The sequence below is a fragment of the Protopterus annectens genome, chromosome 8.part0 (assembly GCF_019279795.1).
Source record: "Protopterus annectens isolate FY-2018-M chromosome 8.part0, PAN1.0, whole genome shotgun sequence".
NCBI lineage: Eukaryota > Metazoa > Chordata > Ceratodontiformes > Protopteridae > Protopterus > Protopterus annectens.
Genome location: NC_056741.1, coordinates 817,714,034 through 817,739,033, shown reverse-complemented (window position 1 = coordinate 817,739,033; position 25,000 = coordinate 817,714,034). Strand labels below are relative to the sequence as shown.

The 25,000-nt window shown below is 46.2% G+C and overlaps 1 protein-coding gene across 1 annotated transcript in view; it reads left to right on the top strand.

Annotated features, from left to right (window-relative positions):
* Positions 1-25,000, top strand: part of SUV39H1 (SUV39H1 histone lysine methyltransferase) — a 478,717-nt gene that overhangs the window by 212,796 nt on the left and 240,921 nt on the right. Inside the window, exon 4 of the mRNA XM_044080286.1 lies at positions 15,058-15,204. Within this exon, the coding sequence (XP_043936221.1) occupies positions 15,058-15,204 (147 nt within the window). The remainder of the gene's footprint in view (positions 1-15,057; positions 15,205-25,000) is intronic.

Sequence of the window (25,000 nt, the reverse complement as noted above, 5' to 3'; positions counted from 1 at the left end):
GGATTCTATTTCTTCTGATTCTTTTACTGAACAGGATTTATTTATACGTACTTATGAGGACGGTTCCATTCCTTCTGCTTCTCCCCCTGAGGATTTTTCTTTTGGAGAAACTTTACATACCTTAAGGGAACATTTCCACTGGGAAAATCGGGATTTCTCTGAATCTAAAAAGAGACTGGGGATTTTCTTCTTCCTCAACATAGGCCTTTGGCTAAACCTCCTGTTCTAGACATTGTTGATGATGTTTTTTCAGAATATAGTACGACTCCTGATTCTCTGCCTCCGACTCCTAGCAAGCCAGATGGATACTACAGGGTTCCTGACTCCCACAAATTCCTTTTCAAAAATCCTATTGCTGCTCCTGAAACCATTTCTCAGGGTCCCAAGGGCATTAAGGCCTCTACTGCTAAAAATCCTACCCCTTCTGATAGAGATTTAAGAAGGTTTACACATCTGCAGCCTTGGCAATCCGGGCTTTAAACTGTCAATTTCATATGCTTAATTATCAACAGCATATCATGGGACTGCTTAAACAGAAAATGATAATTTCTGACTGTGTGGAAAATAAAGATTTGCAGGATTTATTACATTCAGATGAACAAGTTGGAAAACATACTTTGCAATGTGGTTTTGATTCCTTGGAGGCCTCTTGCAGGGCTGCTGTAACTGGATCTGTGCTAAGAAGGCATTCTTGGCTCAAAGAGCAAACTCTGCCTGACCATGTTAAAGCAAAATTGTTGGATGCTCCTTTACAATAGGACCGTCTCTTTGGTAAAAAGGCTGAAGAAGTGTTAAAAAAAGATGGAAGATGAAGTTAAATCTATGCAAACTGTGAGATTTCTTACAAGTGCAACCTCCAAGATTTAGTAAGCACTGGCCTACTAAGAACTGGTCCTTTCCAGTCCCTTCGAGAGCCGCTCAAGTCAAATCCAGACATTCCAAAGGCTCCAGGTTTCAGTCGCAAGGAACTTTTAGAACAAAGCAATGGGGTGCCTCCACCTCCAAATCTGGAAACAACAAGGCAACTCCCTATGGTAAAAAAGTCTCAGTGACTTCCCTCGACAATCACAAAGCACTTACGTTTTAGCTGCCCCTTTGGGGGGGGGGGGGAGAACTGGCACTTCATGCACGAAAATGGCAACTTATAACCCAGGACAAATGGGTTCTAAATATAGTATCCCAGGGATACAGATTTCATTTCCACACGTTGCCAATCCCAAACGGATGGCCAGACCTGCCCCCAAATTAGTGGGCAGAGGCCCAGAAACGAGTTCTTTCCCTCATGAACATGGGGGCTATTGTACCAGAAGAGGAAAAGGGACAAGGTTTCTATTCAAGACTTTTCCTGTTACCCAAAAAAGACAAATCATGGTGTCCAATTCTGGGCTTATCTACTCTAAACACATTTCTGGACATTCCAAAATTCAAGATGCTAACTCTTCAGCAGTTACTTCCTATGCTAGGCAAAGATGCCTGGTTGGTAACTCTAAACTTAAGAGGCTTACTGCATATCCCAATCAGGGAATCTTGCAGAAGATACCTCCGCTTCAAAGCAGGCTACTTGCATTACCAGTTCTCTGCACTGCCCTTTGGCTTATCTACTGCGCCCAGGGTCTTCACAAAGTGCCTGGCTCCAGTAATTGCATTTTGCAGGCAAATAAATATTCACATATATCCATACCTGGACGATTGTCTAATTCAGGCAGAAAACAAGGACATTCTTCTAAAGCATCTGGCATTTGTAAAAAGGGTTCTAACTTGTCTAGGGTACACCATAAACGAAAATAAATCACAACTGGTACCCACTCAAAAAATTACATTCCTGGGTGCAGGCTTGAATACAACTGCCCAGATGGCTTACCTTACGCCAGAAAAGCAAATTAATTTGGTAACTTACTTCAAACAGGTGGCCACAAAAACCCTGCTCATCTGCAAGACAAATTCTGCAAGCCTTGGGGTTCATGGCCTCCTGCATTCTTCTTATTCCGTATGCAAGACTGCATATGAGAAAACTTCAGTGGTACTTGAAAAGTTTGTGGAGTCAGCATTGTCACAGCCTGGAAACGATTCCTATCATACCTTGCCTGCAACTAGAGTTCCTATGGTGGGCAGAGGCCTGCCACCAAAACAAGGGACTGCCATTCACTCCACCCCCTGCCGCCCAAACCCTAACTACAGACTCATCAGTCTATGCTTGGGGGGCTCATCTGGCAGGAAAGTGCATTCAGGGCAAATGGAGCCCAAATCAAATGCACCTACATATCAATCAGAAAGAGATGCTAGCTGTACAGAATGCACTGACAGCCTTCAAGGACTACCTTCATCCAGGACAACTAATGATAAAGACAGACAGCACCACAGTTTTATGGTACATAAACAAGCAGGGGGGTACACATTCCTACACCCTTTGCAGACTAGCCATGGCATTGCGGAACACGGCCTTGACCTACCATATAAAACTACAAGCTCAATTCCTGCCAGGAAAAGCTAAATACTCTGGCAGACGAACTAAGCAGAAATCTTATGGACCCACAAGAATGGAAACTGGAACCACGTGTTTTCAACATGTTGACAAGCAAATGGGGGAGCCCAGACATAGATCTTTTTGTCTCACCCCAGAACTATCAGTTGGACAAATTCTGCACAAGAATTCATGACAAAAAAGCTTGGAAAGTGGATGGCCCTATCAGTCTATGCTTTTCCCCCCTCTGCCTCTGCTCTCCAAAGGTCTATTAAAAGTCAGACCGGACAAACCAAAAATGATTCTGATTGCTCCAGACTGGCCCCGCCAACACTGGTACTCACTCCTGCGCAATGTCACACCTTCCTCTGTGGCACCTGCCTCAGACACCTTACCTATTGTCTCAGCAGAACTACCACATTTTGCACATTCCGCTGCAAACTTTGAATCTTGCATCGTGGCCAATCAACTAATTTCACCCTTGCCATCCCTCAGCAAACCTGTGATGGATGTCATTTTGGAGGCTAGAAGGTCTAGTACTAGAAAATCTTATGCTGCCAAATGGAAAAGATTCTGTGCCTGGAACCAATCACAAGGAATAAGCACAGCAATGCCCACTATTCCTCAGATTCTGCAATACTTAAACTGAGATGCTTCACAAGGACCTATCTTTTTCTTCCATAAAAATCCATGCCTCAGCCGTTTCGGCTCATTACAACACAGAACCTCCCCTCTTCTCTCATCCTCTGCTGAAGCAGCATCTCAGAGGGGCCAAAAAATTAAGACCTCCCAGGAGAGCACAAACTCCTGCATGGGACCTCAATTTTGTTTTGGAAAAACTCTCTCCCTCCTTTTGAGCCAGCTGCTACTGCAGACCTAAAATTTCTCTCCTGGAAAACTGCTTTCCTCTTAGCAGTCACTTCAGCAAGAAGGATTTCTGAGTTACAGGCTCTTATGGCAGTGGAGCCTTCCATTATTTTTCATGAGGACAGAGTGTCTTTCAGGACCTGTCCATCCTTCATGCCTAAGGTGGTATCCAGTGTGGCTCTTAATCAGACCAGTCATTTGCCAACTTTCTTTCCCAATCCAATTAGTTTTTAATTTTTCACATTATGAACCTAGTTCAACTGACTATTCATTGTTGAACAAGGGACTTTCTTTTATCACTCCGCAAGGCATGAATTACTGACTGATTTAAGACTTTTTGGACGGACTATTTCTTTGAAATTGTTGATGTTAAGTTGTCAATCTCACCTTCATTTTTGCTGGATGGGTTCGGAGCCGATCCTCTGCTCCGACTCGGCACTTGCTAAGCTCGAGAGCTAATTTTACCAGCTCGAGGCAACCCTATATTCCATGATGCAAGGCGGAGACTACCCAGATCTCGTTTGCCTCTTCGCTAACGAGGTGCCTTTTTTTACCAGCTCCAGGTAAGTTTCTAAATATAAGACTTTAGTCTAACCCCTTTAATTTTTCATATCTATAGTTGTTTTTTGTTAACCTTAACGCTTACTTTAACCCTATTCCCATTAGTGTTCCCTTTTTTTCAAGTTATTTATCCCCTTTTCCTAGCTTAGGCCTTAGGCCTTCCCCTTCCTAAATTTTTTCCTGTCGGGGATTGTTTGTCTGACTGTGTTGTTATCCCTGTTTAGTTTAAATTTTTGTATTGGGTGTTTTTTGTGTGTGTGTGTGTGTGTGTGTGTGTGTGTTGGTGTTTTGTTTTTGACAACTTGTGTTTCCTCGACACAGCTATGTCGAAGGACACAAAGGTCTCAGGCTTCAAGAAGTGTGACTCGTGCTGTCAGAAGATGTCTCTGACAGACTGTCACACTTCTTGTGTTTACTGCCTGGGACCTCTGCACCTGCAGGACTCTTGTGCTATCTGTCATGCCTTCAGCCCAAGAGTCCTGCAGGAGCGCAGAAATAAATTGATATTAAGGGGCTTATTAAAGCCTGAGAGCTCCCCGACTAAGTCTGCGCCGGGGAAGCCCTCGAAACCTATCAAGCCTTCGGCTGAAAGTTCCAAGCTGTCGGCTTCTGGTTTATCTTCACCAGTGTCGAGATCGGCTCCGGCCAGAGCCGATCCTTCCATTATAGCAGTCACAGTATCAGCTCCATCCGGCGCCGATTCTGCCCAATCTGGACATTCAGTGTCTGCTCCGGCTGGAGCCGACGTATCCTCTGCTCCTTTGGCTCCATCGATCTCTAAAGAGATCTCGATCCCCCTCATTAGAGTCTATACGTTCGGCTCCGAGATCACCCTTGCTCTCGGAGCGGAGCCATCGGAGCCGTTCTTCTCTGTCATCCAGGCTATCTGATCACGACCTCGAGAGAGTGGTGAGTAGACTATTAAAGTCTCAGGCATTGGCCCAAATGCTCCATAGCCCGTCTCAACAGACGGTAGCTATTTCACATCCACCAAACATTCCTCCTTCGGCTCTCTTACAGAGCTCTGAGCCGGAGCTCCTCGGAACCGTGACCGTTGTAGCTTCGGAGCCGATACCACCCCTTTTGGCTCCGTCGTCTTCTGCTCCGATTTCCTCCTTGAGGCCTTCATTGGAGGGATCCGGGCGTCTGGTCTCTCTCGTCGGCTCCGAGGGGGCGAGTGGCATCGGACCCTTGTCCGACCCCATTCTCCCTCTCGGGGCTTCGGCATTTGTGAGCTCAGCCCCGACATCTGCCTCGGAGCCTTCCCTCTCGGTGAGGCCTGGAGTTCCTATGTCTTCGGAGCGGGAACCTTCTGGTCTCTCTGACTGGGGAGCCTTCGAGGTGATGAGGAGTGTACTAGCCCCTGGGCTTAGTCAACGGACAGTTCCATCAGCTCCTCCCACTACAGTGCCTGCTGACGTCTCTTCCCACTCTCTCTCTTGCTCCCGGACCCAGAGATCCAACGCCTCAGGTTTCCCCATTGGGAATATATTCCTCTTCCGAGGCTTCTCCTGATCCGTCAGGTGAACCTCGGCGTAAGAGGACATGTAAGAGGAAACATCTAGACTCCCCCGAGTCTATTACATCTGATACTGACCTGGATGAGTCGGAGGGATCCCCAAGGTCCTCCTCTGAGGATGTCTCTTTCTGACATCCTTGAACTCCTTAAGCAGAGGGGGAACTGGCCCTCCCTTAATCCTTCCGAGGACGAGTCAGTATACCTGGAGGCGTTCGGATCTCGACCCTCCACCTCCTGGGTGTCTCCGCCTTTTGACCCTCTTATGGATGTAGTGGCTCGGAAGGCGTGGATGGCTCCGGATTTGGTGGAACCTATTCCTAGGAGGCCTTCAAAATTCATTACGGCCCCACCAGATAGACAATATTTTACAAAGGGTGTCCCAGTTGATGCCATGGTGGTGGCTGCTGCCACCAAGAAGGAACTATAGCTGATCCTTCAGTACCTGTCCCTCCTCCTAACAAGGATTCTAGAACTATGGACAGGTACTGCAAGCGGATTTTTTCTTCAGCGACTTTTGCCATGAGATCGCTGAACTACTTGTGCCACTTCACCCGCCTTCAAAGAGATGTTCTTAAAGAGTTGGGAGAAGTTTTACAGGATCAGTCCGCTGCTGGGTCTCAGGATAAGATTAGCTCACAGCTAGGAATCCTTAACTCCATTGTTAACTCCTCTATGCGGCTCATTTCTTATGCAGCCGATGGAGCGAGTAGGGCCGCAGGCACAGGAGTGGCTTTAAGGTGTCAGTCCTGGATGCGGCTTTGTAATTTTGCAGACCCCTTCAAGGCGTCCTTCACAAACTCCCCTTTTGATGGTTCGACCTTGTTCGGACCTCAAGTGAAAGACACTTTGACTAGATGCGAACAAGATGGCAAGACTCTTTCAGCGGTAGGAGTCAGTTTCTCCACCCCTTCAAGACCTTACCCCAAAGGACAGAAGGGAAGGGAAAATGTGGTTCCGCAAATCTCAAGGAGTCACGCCTGACGCATGAAGTCAGTTTACCCCCAGAGGCAGAGGGGGTAACAATAATAGATGCCGCCCTAGGGGCAGAGGGGGTCCGCAGAATCAGGGTAGCAGAGAGCCTCTTTCTGACAAACCCTTCCAGCATCCCTGAGATGTTGCCCGATTGTCCTCCTTCGGAGGCAATCTGGGGAAGATTATCGCTGTACCCAATAGCCTGGCTTTCCCTTTCTCAAGACAAATGGGTACAGTCGATTTATATCAGAGGGTTACAAAATTCCCTTTATTCAAACCCCAATTCAGCAAAAGGGAACCCTTCCAGACGTTTCACCCGGTCTAAGGGAACTAGCAGTACTAGAAATATCAAAACTGCTAGCAAAAAGAGCCATCCAGCCAGTCCCAGCGGACCAAATAGGATCCGGAATCTACTCAAGGTTCTTTTTAGTTCCAAAAAAGACAGGGGACTGGAGACCAATATTAGATCTGAGCAAACTAAACAAGTTTGTAAAGAAATCAAGATTCCGGATGGTCACGCTTCAGTCCATTCTACCCTTTCTGGGCAAGGACAATTGGATGTGTTCGATAGATCTTCAGGATGCGTACTATCACTCACAGACGCTCCAGAAGATTTCTCCGCTTTCGGCTGGGGACCAGTCACTTCCAATTCAGAGCCCTGCCCTTTGGACTCACTACAGCCCCCAGAGTGTTCACCAAATGTATGGCAGCGGTTATGGCTCACCTGAGACGTCAAGGATTCCAGGTGTTTCCATATCTAGACGACTGGCTCCTCACTGCCACCACCAGGCATCAACTTCTCCAAGCCAGAGATTACACCATTCACATTTGCAGAGGGCTAGGGATTTCTATAAATTTCGAAAAATCTGCCTTGTCGCCTTGTCAATCTATTACTTTTATAGGCGCAAAATTGGACACCGTACAACTTTCAGCAAAGTTAACAGACCAAAGGATCTTGGACATTCAAAGTCACGTCCAGGTGATTCTTCTCAGCAACAAAATTCAGGCCAGATTTGCTCTGAAAGTATTGGGTCTTATGGCAGCCGCCATAACACTTCTTCCCTTTGCCCGCTTTTACATGCGTCTTCTACAATGGATGCTATTCGCCCAATGGTCTTTTCAACAACTTCCTATGTGTCACAAGATCACAGTAACTCCAACTTGCAAAAGGCATCTGACCTGGTGGATATCGTCCCCTCAAGTCCATCAGGGCAGACCCTTTGTTCCTCCTGCCACGGTTACATCGGACGCCTCCCTGATCAGGTGGGGCATTATCAGGGCAGAATGGTCCATGGCACTTGGCAACCTTTCGAATACCATCTGCACATAAATGTCCTGGAGATGAGAGCGGTGCTTTTAACGTTGCAAGCCCTCAACGACTCGCTTCCCCCGGGAACTATTGCAGTCCAAACGGACAATATGTCCGTAGTGTGGTATATCAACAAACAGGGCGGAACCAAGTCCTATCCACTGTGTTGAGAGGCTCTCAGACTTTGGCAATGGGCAATCTCTTCTCAGCGGTTTCTGATAGCAACGCATATCCCCGGGAAATCCAACATCATAGCGGACAGATTGAGCAGAGCTATTCTCATGCCTCACGAGTGGTCTCTCAATCAGTGACGGAAGAGATTTTTCAGAAGTGGGGCCTTCCTTGCTGCGACCTTTTCGCTACACCTCAAAACAGCAAATGCCCAGACTTCTTCTCTCTCTTCCCCCTTCCAGGCCATCCCCCCCAGAGACTCTCTAACCCAAGATTGGCCCCGGGGACTTCTTTTTGCCTTTCCCCCCTTTCCGCTGATACCTCAACTAATTCAGAAAGCAACCGCCTTGAGAGCCAAGTTGATTCTCATTGCCCCTTATTGGCCTCGACAGATATGGTTTCCGTTCCTACATCGTTATCTCTTGGTACAGCCATGGCATCTGGACCCGGTTCCAGATCTTCTGACCCACCAGTCGGGGCAGCTGCACCAATCCATACCTTCTCTCAACCTCACTGCTTGGTTGCTCCACTTCCATCCTTAGCCAGGCTTCCTATGATTTCTAATCCCGTCCGGGATATCATAGTAGCTTCCCTAAAATCTTCTACCAGAAAGATTTTCACTAGTAAATGGCGACGTTTCTCCTGGGCAAAAGCTAGGAACATAGATGCTCCGATTGATTCGGTCTTGGACTTCCTAGCTGAGATTTTTCATTCAGGATCCTCTTCCTCCACAGTAAAAGTTCAGCTGGCAGCCATTTCGAATTTTCATATAGGCCTTTTGGACCACAACACTATGTCACATAAACTTTGCAAGGCATTCCTTCGAGGTATCTTTTTACTTAAACCTCCGATTAGAGACCCCCCACCACAGTGGGATCTAAATTTAATTTTAACATCCTTGATTCTTCCCCCTTTCGAACCTGCGGCTGCCTGTTCTTTGAAATTTCTTTCTTGGAAGACACTTTTTCTAGTCGCCATTACTTTTGCCAGGAGAGTATCTGAGCTTCATGCTCTCTGCATTCGTCCTCCCTATTTAATCTTCCACAAAGATAGGGTATCTCTAAGGACTAATCGTCTTTCTTACCAAAAGTGGCATCGCAGACGAACCTAAATCAATCCATTGATCTTCCAGTGTTTTTCCCGAATTATTCTGATAGAGCGGAACAAAAGTTACATTGTCTTGATGTTCACCGCCAGCTCAGATATTATCTGGACAAAACTAAACTTTTTAGGAAATCTGATCAACTGTTTCTATCCTATGCAGAGAACAGGAAAGGCCTTCCAGTTTCCAAGGTGACTTTATCTAGATGGCTGTCTTCTGTGATTATTTACATTTATCAGCTCAGAGGCAAAGAGTTGAATTCTAAGCCAAAAGCCCATTCTACCAGAGCTCTAGCTGCATCGACAGCTTTTCAAGCTAGACTTCCAATAGACACTATTTGTGCAGCAGCCACATGGGCCTCTCCTCATACCTTTGTTTCACATTACAAATTAGGCTTGGCCTCCAGAGACAGAGCGAATTTTGGTTCCACCGTTCTCAAGAGTCTGTTCCATTGAGCCACCCAGGATAGAGGTGCTAGGGACGCGGTCCCATCCAGCAAGAATGAAGGCGAGATTGACAACTTAACATTAAGAAGTTATGTACCTACCATAACGTTCCATGTTAGTTGTCTTCTCTTGCCTTCTTTCTTGCGTCCCGCCCTCCATCCCCCTAGCCTGGTCAGACCGAGAAGATTATGCCTCTTCTATTAAGAGGTTTTATTCCTTTTCTAGCTATTCAGCTTCTAGTGTCACTAGATTAGATTAGGTTGATCCTTTCTAGAGGATTATGATGTTATTTAGTATTGTTACTTTTTCTTCCTCCTCTACAGTTGGAAGAATATATTACTATTTCCTTAGCTACCAAACGAGATCTGGGTAGTCTCCGCCTTGCATCATGGGCTATAGGGTTGCCTCAAGCTGGTAAAATTAGCTCTCGAGCTTAGCAAGTGCCGAGTCGGAGCCGAGGATCGGCTCCGAACCCATCCAGCAAGAAAGAAGGCGAGAGAAGACAACTAACATGGAACGTTATGGTAGGTACATAACTTCTTATTTGATGCTAAAAATCTGTTAGAAACACAGCCTGTTAATAAGCTTAAAAGCAAGAGTACTTTTTCACCTAGTTTGCCTGCCAATGTAGATTGTTTTATACAAATGTGTGAAATATTTTTATTTGTATTTTTTGCATTCAAGACGCAAATGTTTATATTTTAATGTAAATAAGGGAGAACAACAGTCCTTGATATATATGTCATAATCCTGAATTGACTATAAAACCTGCTGACAATGGAGGGGGTGTAGTGCTGTTAGATACTAGTGAATATAATGATGCCATGTTAATGATGCTTAGTGACACCAACACTTATGTTGAGATTAGTCAGGATACCTTTGCAAGAATAGTAAGGAAGGTCTGTGATGACCGTACGATCTATTAATGTGCAGACTGATTACTCAAGAACTTTATAATTATTTCATGGTTGATTTTCCATTGATTCCCTACATAAAAGGCCTACCAAAGGTACACAAGAATATTGTACCCCCCCCAATGCGCCCGATAGTAGCTGGTGAAGGATGGGTGACAGGGAATATTTCTAATTACTTAGAGACAATATTAGGACCTTTGACTAGGAGCATCCCTACCATTCTGAAGGATACCTATCAATTGATACAAGAGCTGACCAGTTTAACAGCACAACAAGCATTCCCTTCTTCCTGTATACTGGCTACACTGGATGTTAGGAATTTATTTACCTCAATCCCAAATGACTATGGGGTTGAGGCTGTTAGAGATATACTAAGTACAACAGAGGGATTTAGCAATGAATTACAGTTGCTTATTTGTACCTTATTAGATATAGTACTCTCCAATAATGTCTTTGTTTCAGGAGGTACTGTATATACAAAAATGGGGTGTCGCTATGGGCACCCCATGTGCAAATTCTTATGCAAACCTGGTGATGCATTTCTGGAAGAAGACTTTTTTTTTTTTATTTAACAGTGCATTCTATCCACATGTACTTCTCTACAGACTATTTGTAGACGACATACTTATTGTTTGGAATGATAGTATGGATATGTTAAGGAGTTTTGTAAATTATTTAGGAACAACCACTGATTTCTTAAGTTTTACCATGGAGTCATCTTATTATAAGATTGACTTCTTGGACATTACAATTTCCAAGGATCGATCAGGACAGGTTTCAACTTCTCTTTATAGAAAACCATGTTGGAAGAATGTACTGTTACATTACAGTAGTATGCATCCCCGGTTTGTATTTCCAAACATAGTAAGAAGCCAGTATACAAGGATCATTAACATCTGCAAGAATTACTCTGATATGCATGAACAACTTGATAATATGGAAATGTTATTTCAGGAGAGAGGATATACTGATACCATGACAAGGGCAATGAAGAGGTCGGCTTTAAACTTGTTAGGTTACAATGGACATAGACAACACACCATCCCTAGTGGACATAGGAAAGTTTTTAGCGATTACAGAGATAGTTCTGATCGTGTCAAGGTAGCATTTACAACTAGATACACAAATGACAATAAGAAAATAGTTGAAGTTATAAAAAGGAATTGAGATGTTCTGACTATAGACCCCTCTATTTCTAGCTTGGTAGGAGAAACACCAAGGTTCAGATATAGGAACAGCAAGAACCTTTAAAGGTTGCTTTGAGTAGAAAGAACAAACACAGAACAAAAAGGGACACACAGGGAATTACCACGAGTAGGTACTTTCCCTTGCAATAGATGTAGTATGTGCAGTTACATTGTTGATGGACAATATTTTACCCACCCTTTTCTGGAGTATACATTTACACCTAAATTTTATGCGACTTGTAACAGTATGAATCTTGTCTACTTGGCAACATGCACGAAATGCATGGCGTTTTATGTAGGTATGACATCCAGAAAGTTAAGACAGGATGTACAACCATATATATATATCAGGAAAATGAATCAACTCAATGCATTAGCCAAGCATATAGCAGTTTACACAGATCGTGCCTTTAAGTTTAGAGTTTTACAAATGGTTATTAATAATAAGCGGGATGGTGATGGAATGAATCATTTGGAGTCAGTTGAATTATGTTGGATTTTTAGATTAAGAGCGCATGTAAAACCAGGTCTTAATCAGTTTGTTAGTATTAAGTCTGCTTTAGCAGCACGCAGATAGATGTATGGCAGACAGCAGCATTTTAACCATGTTACTATGTGGTTTTTATACAGAATATTACACTTGCATAGTTTATTGTGAGGTTTTTATTTTATTTTATTTTATCTTATGGTTATGTATGTACTTACCATTGATGTTTTACCATTGCTCAGGTAATTAGTATAGCAATATAACTTGATAAATTAATAGAAAAAGGGGTTCTTATCTTTTTATGATTGTGAAAAATTGTTTTAAATATGATGTGAAGACACTGTATGAACTGAAAGATTCAGCAACTAGAAAGTCACAATGGGTTAACTAGTTTATTGATGGCTTTATTGACTATTTAAATGGGTTAATTAATTCATAATGTAATGGGTGTATATATACATCTTGAAATTCAGTGGGTTTTGAAATCTGATGAAGCGTGCCTGGTAGCACATGAAAGCGCTTATTTTTATATTGTAATAAATTCTGTGCATGTTATACTTCGTGGTGATCCTCTCTTGTTGTTTTTGGATAGCGTGGCTAATCAACTAATTTCACCCATGCCATCCCTCAGCAAACCTGTGATGGATGTCATTTTGGAGGCTAGAAGGCCTAGTACTAGAAAATCTTATGCTGACAAATGGAAAAGATTCTGTGCCTGGAACCAATCACAAGGAATAAGCACAGCAATGCCCACTATTCCTCAGATTCTGCAATACTTAAAAATTGAGATGCTTCACAAGGACCTATCTTTTTCTTCCATAAAAATCCATGCCTCAGCCATTTTGGCTCATTACAACACAGAACCTCCCCTCTTCTCTCATCCTCTGCTGAAGCAGCATCTCAGAGGGGCCAAAAATTTAAGACCTCCCAGGAGAGCACCAACTCCTGCATGGGACCACAATTTTGTTTTGGAAAAGCTCACTCTCCCTCCTTTTGAGCCAGCTGCTACTGCAGACCTAAAATTTCTCTCCTGGAAAACAGCTTTCCTTTTAGCAGTCACTTCAGCAAGAAGGATTTCTGAGTTACAGGCTAGTGGAGCCTTTCATTATTTTTCATGAGGACAGAGTGTCTCTCAGGACCAATCCATCCTTCATGCCTAAGGTGGTATCCAGTGTGGCTCTTAATCAGACCCGTTATTTGCCAACTTTCTTTCCCAATCCACAGAACAAGGGGGAGCAGATTCTGCATTTACTGGATATACACAGACAACTTCGATTTTACTTAAACAGGACAAAATCTCTAAAAATCTGAACTACTGGTGGCATTTGCTGCAGGGGAAGAGGGAAAGGCTATTTCAAAGCAGACTATTTCCAAATGGATAAACCATTGTATTCGTTTCTGCTATATGCACCATGGTAAAACTACCCCAGGGGATCAGATCTCATTCCACCAGGGCTGCATCTACTTCCACTGCCTTTCTCAGAGGTGTTCCTACCGGAGACATTCTAGAAGCTGCTACCTGGAGCTCAGTTCATACGTTCACCAAACATTACCATTGACTTTCTTCTCTAAATCCAGAGCTGGCTTTGCCACTGCTGTCCTGCAGGGCCTTATAGCTGGTTCTAATGCTGTATAATTCCATCCTCCCAACCATAGCTTTGGGAATCTACCCAAATGTAATGACTGCAACAGTGAAACACGAAGAACATAGTACAGTTGTGTACACTTACCGTAAATGTAGATGTTCGAGTGTATTCACTGTTGCAGTCCTGGTTACCCACCCTCCAGCCCCCTGTTTTTCTCTTGCTATACTTCTACTTTCTTTTACTATGCTTAAATGTATTTGCTTTTGTTTGGAGGTATTTTTTTTGTGTTTAAATTATATATATATATATATATATATATATATATATATATATAGGTCTACTTCATAAGATCGACAGACCATTTGATCGACATTCATTTGGTCGACAACCAGTATTCAAGGCAAAAACTTGGGATTTGCCCCCCTCCCCAAGTGTTGATATTGACTTGGCACCAACCTCAACTTCACTGTTTTTTTCCTGTCCTCTCTTTCCATGTGTGTGGAACTCATTCTACAAGAGCAGTTTGTGCCTAGTACACTTTCTCAGTAGCCCTTAATGTCATTTATTCAAATGCAGTCATCAAATATGAGCTGTCATCAAATATGAGCTGAACATAGCTATTTCCTCATTTTCTTGCAGGTCCAGTCGTCATGAAGGCTGAACTTCATGAAATCCTCCACCAGAGGTACTATTTTGTCTGTAAGGGATGCTATTCTGTCAACAGGGGGACTTTGTCCTTCAGCCAGAATATGTCGGAACACACAGCAGGTTATTTGAATGACTTGCTTGTTTGTAATGCAACCTTTTTGAAATGTAACCTATGGCTGTTTTTCCCTCCATTCCTGTCTGGTATTCCCCATGCAGAGGCATGCAGCTTTCAGCAGAGCGTTGTATGAAGCAGCTTATTTTCCACAGAATATTACTGGAAAAGAAATGGGGGAAGAGGACCAGACGTCACCCATGGTCTAATGACTGGATCCAGAGTAGGGGTGGAGCAAAATAATTTACATTGAAGAAAAGTTCCAGAGCGGTACCGGACCTGTTTTTCTTGCGGCCAAAGCATACATTTTGAAGATGCATTGTTATGGTGAGTATCTTGCGTGTGTAGAAATAATCTTTATGATTGACAGTTTCCTCTTCATTGTTGACCTAGTTTGGCAGTGTGTTTACTCTGTGATTCTCTTGGGTACTTTTGTCAGGCATAAGGCAAACTTCATCTGATTCTCTCTAGTGTTTAGTAGCTGTGACTCTGTGCTCTATATCACACTGATCATTTGTTATGAAATAGACATTGGGGGAAATGATTAAATGCAAGGAGACTGCAGATTGAACACATTGCACAGTTATGCAATATTGTACTGAAAAATCAGCTTAATTTCTTTCCTTTACACTTTTCATTATGGTTTTCTTAATCTATAACACTTTCACTTCTGTTTTATCATGTGATGCATACTTGTCCTTTTTTTCTGTGGCAGATAATTACATCAGAGGAGGCTGAAAGGCGAGGACAGATCTATGACAGACAGGGAGCCACGTACCTTTTTGATTTGGACTATGTGGAAGATGTTTACACTGTGGATGCTAAACACTATGGGAACATATCTCACTTTGTAAATCACAGTGTAAGTACGGACACGAGTTTGTAAACACTTTTCTGTCATTGAAACTTTAGTCTGAGTAAGTCTTTTTCCTGACCTTGGTGTTCATTTTAGGCTGCTGTGTTACCCAAATGTAGTGTATATTTGCTGTTGTGCAGGATTAGCTGTTAAGTGCTATGTGTTCCTTATTGTGGATTTGAGAGCAAGAGTAATATACTACCACAACTTACAAAAATCATTTGCATGATCCCAAACAAATTTTTACAGAACTGAACAAACTAGCAAGATTTGGGGAATGATCCCCAACCCAATCCCCCCCAGCTAAGGAGCACAGCTGACCTGGAAAGTTTGATTTGAAATATACATAACTAGATCGCATTTTAGAGGTATAAATATGGTTGTTGCTAAAACTAGAATTTGAAGACTCCAAAAATGTTGCACGGTGGCTTTAAATGCCACCATAGAATTGTCTTATTCAGTAAGACCCCCCTAACAATGCTAAGCTCCCCACCCCCAATCCACTTTACTGACCCAGCATCTTTCTTGTCTATGCTGAGTTGACCCATTCTCTTTGAGATGGGATACTGGGCTAGCAGGTTGCTGCTGTCTAGCTCCCACCCCTTGCAGAGTACCTGGGATCATCTCCAGACAGGGGAAGAGAGCTATGACCCACTGGTTCCCTCCTCAGGAAAATGACTTTGTCCTTTGAAATGTGTGTGGTCTGGGCTTCTTCGACTATGGAACCTGTGAATGTCTCTACCTTGGATGGGACCGGGCTTCTTCGACTATGGAACCTGTGAATGTCTCTACCTTGGATGGGACCGGAGCCGCTGGGCAGGCACCGGCTTCTGAGGGTGTATTCCGACCTACCGATGTTCGCATTAAACCAGCAAGTTTGTTTTTAGCTAAAACTACCGAGTTTCTCAGGCCCAGAGTATGCACTACTCCTAGAAAACAGACGACCAAAGCGCATGCTCAAGCTCCCATGCCACAAAAACAAATGCTTAGAATGGCTGACTACCTTTAATTAGGGGGAAGCCAGCCTTCCCCTGCTAAAAGACAAAGAATTTTCATTTTGATTCTACAGACCAGGAGTCCGATGATTCTGACCCTTCTGATTACCAGGACATACCCTTATCAACCTATGAGGGTTCAGATGCAGAGGAATCCATTCCCTCTACCTCCCCTCTAGACTATTTTTCTTTTGGTGAAACCTTGCATACTTTGAGAGCATTTCCGCTGGGAATGCCAGGACTACCCTCAGTCCAAAAAGAGACTCTGAGAATTTTTAGAGTTGCCTTGGGCCTCTAGATATACCCCCTGTCCTGGATATTGTATACGATGTCTTCATGGAATCCAGTCTTACTCCAGACACTACCACGGGCCCCTTGAAAACCTGACAGGTACTACAGAGTACCTGATTCTCACAAATTTCTCTTCAAAAATCGTACTGCAGATCCAGAGACCATTTCCCAGGGACTTAAAGGCGTTAAGGCTACTACAGCCAAAAACCCTACCCCTTCAGGTAGAGATTCCAGAGCTTTAGACAGATGGGCTAAGAAGGTATATACCTCTGCAACTTTTGCCATCAGGGCATTGAATTGCCAGCTTCACATGTTGAAGTACCAGCAACATATTATGGAACTAATTAAACAAAAAATGGTGTCACTTCAGATTGTGCATAAAATAAAGATGTACAAGAGTTAATGCATTCTGCAAACCAAGTTAGTAAGCATACTTTGCAGTGTGGCTTTGATGCCTTAGAATCATCTTGCAGGGCTGCAGTCACAGGGTCTGCACTGAGAGAAGGCATGCTTGGCTGAAGGAACAAACCTTGCCAGATCATATCAAATCAAAATTACTAGATGCTCCTTTAAATCAGGACCATTTGTTTGGTACCAAAGCAGAAGTTCTTAAAAAGATGGAAGAAAAAGCTAACTCTATGCAAACTGTTAAAGAATTCTTACAAGTGCAGCCACCTAGATTCAGTAGGCATTAGCTTTCTAAAACTGGTCCTTTCCAGCCCCTTGCCTTCTCAGTTTAAACCCAGGGGAAACAGGCCACCCAGACTACAGTCTCTGGGTATGCAGAGATCTAAACACTGGAGTGCTCCCACCTCAAAAACAGGGAGTGGTAAGCCGCTACCTTATGGAAAAAGTTCACAATGACTTTTCAATTATCCTTCCCAACCCTGCCCAATTACTTGTGCCCCTAGGAGGGAAACTTGCCCTTCATGCAAAACACTGGATCTGAAGTAGGAGATTCATTTGTCTGCAACCTGTGGGTTATGGATCCGATATCGGATCCGAACCGGCATGGTTTTCCAGCTATGGATCCAAGCTCTCAGCTCCTCCCCTCACCCATAATGCCCTGCTCTACCCTCATGACCTCAGATCTCGTTTGCCACGCATGGTGACTGGATTTGTTTCTCAAGCTCTCAAGCTAAGTGCTAGTTTTACTGTTAAATTTCAGAATTTTGAAGTTTTTATTGATTTTTTGTGTGAAAGTGTAGGTTTCCCCTTTGATATTTTTCTTTTTAGAGTTAATCTAAAAGTTATATCCCTCCTCGCTGTTGGCGTAGTGTGTGTGTGTTGGGCCTGTGTGTGTATATTGGTTGTTTAGTTACTTTTAGTTTGGTAACTACTTTGTTAGATTGGGATGGCAGACCAACCCAAATCTATATTTTCTAAATACTCGAGTGTGGCCATAAGCTTTCCCCAGCTGATGGCCACACTCGTGTGTTGATGCCTGGGGTTGAACACCTCACATCTGGATGTTCCATTTGTGCAGGGTTCAACCCCAGGGCTGAAGGAGCGGAGGTCCAAGCTTGTTTTGGCGGGCCTTTTACCGGACTCTGCTCCGACCTCCGCTCCTTCCGAGTAACCGTGCCTCTGTTATTCCCTCTCGGCACCCTCCTCCTCCTGGGACTCAACCTCCCGTTTCTGGTTGGAGGAGAGGGATGCTAGAAAAGGACGGAGGAGAAGCACCATAAGCGGCGGGCGAGACCTCTGTTTCGGCCCGCCAGCAGAGCTTCTCCCGGCTCCGTCGGCTCCATTGTCGGCTCGGTCTCCTCCTTCTCGGCTCCGGTCAACAGTGTGTTTTCACGGGACCTGAGGAGGAGGAGACCCGATCTCCGAGGCTATCGAGGAGGCACTCCAGGCCTACCTCGGTAGCCTCGTCGAATCCACGTATAGCCTTCGGATGCTGATCTGGACGGATGATGAGAAGGTTCATCCAGGCCCAGATGCAGATGGGAGTGCTCTTGCCTCCCCTCTGGGGAGCTCAACCTTTTCAAACCGATTGCTCCTTCTCCGACCCGCTTATCCGGGTTGAGCAGCTGGAGCCGAGCAGCTTCGAGCCGGGGCCGATAGTACATTGTGCCGGATCCGACCCTGCCCTCGAGTGCATCGGATCCGACCTCTCGGAGCCTGGATCCGAGCCGGATCCGGGGATCAGTGCTCGCCCGTCTGTGTCGGGCGCACTGTCCCGCCGGATCAGGCGCGCGGCTCGATCCACTCTTCGGATCTGAGGGGAGCCAATTGTCGGATCCTTTGGTCGAGGTCGGCTCCCTTGGCGTTTGATGTAGTGGAGAGGGCCCTGTTGAGGTCTCCGGACCCCGGCACTTGTTGGCTCCGTCCCGCGCTCCCTCTGCACTGGGCCAGGCTTCCACCATCCGGCCCTTGGGACAGCCCGCTTCTGTGCCCCAAGTTGCTCCAATGGAACAAGTTGCTTGCGAGGAGTCCTCTGACAGCCCCCCAGAGGATGTCCCTTGCAAGCATACGTGCAAAAGGAGGCACATTGACTCACCCGAGTCTCTCACGGAAGACACGGACTTGGCGGAAGGGGAAGGCTCCCCACGGTCACCCCCCGAGGATGTCTCATTTGGAGACATCATGGAAATGCTCCGTATAAGGGGGGGGGGGGTGGTCTGCCTTCAAGTCTTCCTCGGACGAGTCCGTGTTCTTGGAGGCATTTGAAGCGGGCCCGTCTACCTCTTGGGTGTCCCCTCCTGCCGACCCCCTGGTGGACCTCACCACCAGGGCGTGGAAGGAACCGGACACCGTGGAGCCAATTCCTAAGAGGCCCGATAGGATCCTCAGCCCACCGTCTGACCGTGCCCATTGGAGTAAGGGGCCTCCGGTAGATGCCATGTTGACAGCGGCGGCCACCAAGAGGGAACTTGCTCAGGAGAGTCCCTCAGTCCATCCCCCGAGCAAGGAGTCTCGGATGATGGACCGCTTGGGGAAGCGGATGTTTAGTTCAGCGACCTTCTCGGTAAGGCGCTGAACTACCTGGCACCGTCATTAGGATGCAGCGAGATCTCATTAAAGAATACGCTGCATCTCCCCAGAGTCCATGTCGGAGGAGGACAGGGTGCTGCACTCCACCCGCATGGCCACTCTTAGGTCAGTTACTAATACCTCTATCGGCTACTCTCCGCTACGGAAGGCGCCGCTAGAGCTGCAGGGGCAGGCCTAGTCACTAGGCGTCAGGCCTGGCTCCGTCCTCGATTTTTCTGAGCCCTTCAAAGCGTCATTTGCGACGCCCCTTTGATGGTTCTGCTCTCTTTGGCAAAACCGTTCGCGCGTTGACCCAGAGCGAAGGACGGGAAGGCGCTGTCTGCCGTCGGAATCCGCTTCTCTGCACCCCAGAGGCCCTACTCTAGGAACCAAAAGGGTCAGAAGAAGATGTGGTTCCGGAAGTCGCAGCAGTCCCAGCCTGCTCCGGACAACCAGTCCTTCCGTGGCAGAGGAGGACAGGGAGGGCCGCCCTAGAGGCAGAGGGGCTCCCAGAAACTTCGGGTCCAGGGAACCTTTCTCTGAGCGGCCAGCGCAGCAACCCTGAGGGTTGCCCGGCTGCTCCACTCTGGAGGCAGTCGGGGCGTTCGGGGCACCTAGTGGCATGGGAGTCCATAACATCAGACCGCTGGGTTCTCCAAATCATATCCAGAGGATATCGCATCCCCTTTCTTCACTTTCCAAAGTTGAAGTCCCTCCCAGGCGTTCCACCCGGTCAGCGGGAGGCCGCTTTGGCAGAAATTGGCCATCTGCTAAAGAAAAGAGCCATCCAGCCCGTCCCCAGACCAGATCGGATCAGGGTTCTACTCCAGGTTCTTTTTAGTGCCAAAATGGGGAACTAAGACCAATTCTAGACCTTTCTCTCTTGAATCTGGCAGTCCCCAAAGAAAAATTCGAATGGTCACTCTGCAATCTATTCTCCCCTTCTGGGAGAAAATCACTGGATGTGCTCGATAGACCTCAAGGCGTGCTACCACATCCTGATGGACAGGCGCTCAGGAGGTTCCTCCGCTTCGGCTGGGAGCCAGTCACTACCAGTTCAGGTCCTTCCCTTTGGTCTCACCACAGCCCCCAGGGTGTTCACCAAAGTATTAGCAGTGGTAGCGGCCCACCTGAGGCTTCAGGGGTGCAGGTCTTTCCCTACCTGGACGACTGGCTTCTTACCGCCCCAACAAGGCATCTACTATTATTGGCGAGACTCCTTTCTCCATCTTGCTCCCTTTCTGGGCATTACAATAAATACAAAGAAATCCAACCTGGCCCACACAGCTCTTAGATTTTATAGGGGCCAGGCTAGACACAAGGAGTTTACTGAGCCTTCCTCACTGCGGACAGAGTTCAAAATCTGCAGCTCCAGGTGCGGGCCATTCTCCACTCAAGTTCTGTTCCGGAGTTGGTCCTGAGGGCTCTAGGTTCCATGGCGTCTGCTATAGCACTTCTCCCTCTTGCCAGGCTCAATATGCATCCTACAGTGGACTCTCTTAGTACAGTGGTCATACCTTGCTCTCCTATGCATCATCCCATTGCGATCAGCAAGGCTTGCAAGCGGTCCCTCCTGTGGTGGCTTCACTCTCCAGATCTCCACGGGCCGCCCATTTTGTGCTTCTCCCCTCTCGCCACGGTGACCACAGGCGCCTCCGCCTCGGGTGGGGGCATTTGGGCGGACCGTCCAAGGCACGTGGAACGATTCAGAGACCTTACTGCATATCAACGTTCTAGAGATGAGAGCAGTGCTCTTAGCGTTGCTAGCACTTCAGGACTTTCTTCCCTTGGGAACAATTGAGATTCAATCGGACAACATGTCTGTGGTCTGGTACATCAACAAGCAAGGGGGAACAAGCAAGGGGGAACAAGGTCTTACCCCCTTTGTCGAGAAGCCATGAGAGTTTGGGAATGGGCAATCTCCACCAACCGCTTTCTAATAGCAACGCACATTCCGGGTCGGTCCAACATCCTGGCGGACAAGCTCAGTCGCACCATTCTGACCCCTTACGAGTGGTCTCTCAATTTTCAAGTAGCGGAACGCATATTCGCACGGTGGGGAACTCCTTCATGCGATCTTTTTGCCTCTCCCTCAAACACCAAGTGCGACAGTTCTTTCGCTCTGATACCTCCTCCAGGAGGTTCCCAAGAGGCAGCTCTGGTGCATGCTTGGCCACCCGGTCTTCTGTATGCTTATCCACCTTTGCCTCTGATGCTCCAAGTTCTTCAGAAAGCCTCTCTGGTGGGTTGCAGAATGATTCTCATTGCTCCGTTTTGGCCTCGACAGATCTGGTTCCCCTTTCTAAGGTCTCACTCGGTGAATCCTCCTTGGATTCTAGATCCCATTCCGGATCTGATATCCCATCCATCCTGCATACCTCCTCCAAATCTGGACAACCTGAAGCTGACTGCTTGGCTGCTCCAGTTCCACTCTTGATCAGGACTCCCGGAATTTCGTCACCTGTTAAAGCAATTCTGGTGGCAGCTCATAAACCGTCCACTAGGAAGGTCTACGCAGCAAGTGGAAGCGGTTTTCTTTGTGAATGGGCGGCAAGGCCTGAATCCCTTCACTGTTCCTCTCCCCTTAGTGCTTGACTTTCTAACCACTCTTTTTAACGATGGTGCCAGCAGTTCCACAGTCAAAGTACAACTGGCGGCAATTTCTCATTATCACATTGGCCATGACTCTAATCCTCTTATGTCAGCCAAATTGTGTAAAATTTTCATAACGGTACTTTTCTTCTCAGGCCCCCTGTAAAACAAGCGGTTCCTCCTTGGGACCTCTCTTTGGTTCTCCAGGCCTTGACCGCCCCCTTCGAACCAGCGGCTCGGTGGATCTCAAATTCTTGTCTTACAAGACAGCCTTTTGGTAGCCATTACATCGACCAAGAGAGTTTCAGAGCTTCAAGCATTATCAGCTAAACCTCCTTACTTGGTATTTCATCCAGACCGTGTCTACCTCAGGACCAACCCGTCCTTTCTTCCTAAAGTTGCTTCTGAAGCAAACATTAATCAGTCCATTAACCTCCCTGTTTTCTTCCCTAAATATGAAAACAAAGGTGAATATAAGCTTCACTCATTAGATGTCCACAGGCAACTTAGATTTTATCTAAACAGGACGGCTGGTCATAGGCAATCCGACCAGTTGTTTATTTCCTTTGCAAAATTTAATTTGGGCAAGCCAATTTCTAAAGTTTCTCTGTCTCGCTGGATTTCACAGTGCATCTTATTGGCTTATCAAGCTTCAGGAAGGCCGCTTGGAGGTGTTCATGCCCATTCAACCCGGTCAGTATCTACCTCGGCAGCCTTCAAGGCTAGGATTCCTCTAGATGATATTTGTGCAGCAGCCACGTGGGCTTCATCTCATACTTTTATCTCCCACTATAAGTTGGATCTTGCATCTAGGGGTAGAGCATCATTTGGCTCCGCGGTGCTCCGGAATATCCTTCCATGATGGCCGCCCAAGATTCAGGTAGCTGGGGACTCTGTCCCACCAGACAAATGAATCTCCTACTTCAGATTTAGAAGGTATGTACTCACCATAACGTTCCATCTGAGTAGGTGTATTCATTTGTCTGCAACCATCCTGCCCTCCTATCCTCCTGGCCTTTCAGTTTCCTGCATATTATTCTGTTACCCTTTTCAGGGTGTTGTTGCTGTTGGCAAACTCGATCTGAGGTCATGAGGGTAGAGCAGGGCATTATGGGTGAGGGGAGGAGCTGAGAGCTTGGATCCATAACTGGAAAACCATGCCGGTTCGGATCCGATATCGGATCCATAACCCACAGGTTGCAGACAAATGAATACACCTACTCAGATGGAACGTTATGGTGAGTACATAACTTCTAAATGTTCATTACTCAGGACCGATGGGTCCTAAACATTGTATCCCAGGGGGTACAGATTCTACTAATACTCACTGCCAACCCCAAGTGGGTTTCCAGACCTTCCTCCAAACCAGTGGGCAGAGGCTCAAAAGCAGGTACTTTCCCTGCTCAATATCAGAGCTATTCAACCTGTTCCAGTAGAACAAAGGGGGCAGGGTTTCTCCTCCAGACTTTTCCTGGTGCCCAGAAAAGAGGGCTCTTGGCGGCCAATCCTGGATCTATCAGTTCTCAACACCTTTCTGGTGGTCCCAAAATTCAAGATGCTTACCCTGCAACAGCTTCTATCTGTGCTAGCCAAGGATGCCTGGTTAGTTATCTGCACATCCCCATTAGAGAGTCATGCAGGAAATATCTACACTTCAGGGCAGGCTGTATGCACTATCCGTTCTCTGCACTTCCCTTTGGCTTATCTACTGTGCCCAGAGTATTCACAAAATGCCTGGCTCCAGCCATTGCATATTGCAGGCAGAGAAATATCCAAATTTTCCCATACTTGGACGATTGACAGGAATTGCTGCTTCAGCACCTGGCATTTGTAAAAAGCCTTCTCACTTCATTGAGGTACACCAACGAAAACAAATCACAACTGGTGCCCAGTTAAAAGATTGTATTCCTGGGAGCAAGCTTGGATACAACTTCCCAGATGTCATTTCTCACTCCAGAAAAACGGGTCTGTCTGACCAACTACTTCAAACAACTGGCCACCAGAACCCAGCTATCTGCAAGGAAAATACTGCAAGCCCTAGGGTTCATGGCCTCATGTATTCTGCTAATTCCATATGCAAGACTGCATATGAGGAAACTTCAGTGGTAATTTAAAAGTCTTTGGTGCCAACTTTGTCAGGACCTGGAAACAATCATTCCAGTCATACCTTGTCTAAGGGCAGAGCTCCTTTGGTGGGCAGAAGCATGCAACCACAACAAGGAACTGCCTTTCACTCAACCCCTCGCCGCCCAAACCCTGACTACAGATGCACCAGGCTGTGCATGGGGGGCTGACATGGCAGGCAAGTGCATTCAGGGCCACTGGATCCCAGGCCAAATTGTCCTGCACATCAATCAAGAAGAGATGCTAGCTGTACAGAATGCTCTGACAGCCTTTCAAATACCTAATCCTTCCAGGACAGCTGCTGATAAAAACAGACAACACCACAGTTATGTGATACATAAACGAGCAGGGGGGAACCCATTCTTACCCACTCTGCAGGTTAGCCATGGCCCTGTGGAATACAGCCTTGAGCAACCAAGTGCATCTTCGAGCTTACTTCCTGCCAGGCAAACAAAATTCACTGGCAGACGACTTGAGCAGAAATCTCCTAGACCCACACGAGTGGAAACTGGAGCCCAGCACCTTCAACCTTCTAATCAAGAGTTTGACACCAGAGGTGGACCTCTTTGCCTCCCCCCTGAGAACCACCAGTTGAGCAAATTCTGCACCAGAAACCCTCACAGCAGGGCTTGGAAGGTGGATGCCCTATCCTTCCAATGGGAAAACCTCTCAATTTATGCCTTCCCTCTCTGCCCCTCCTCTCAAAAATACTACAAGATCAAACAGGACAGGCCAAGGGCAATGCTTATTGCTCCAAACTGGCCATTCGTGCACTGGTACCCACTCTTACACATTCTGACAACAGTGCCACCCTGGCACCATCA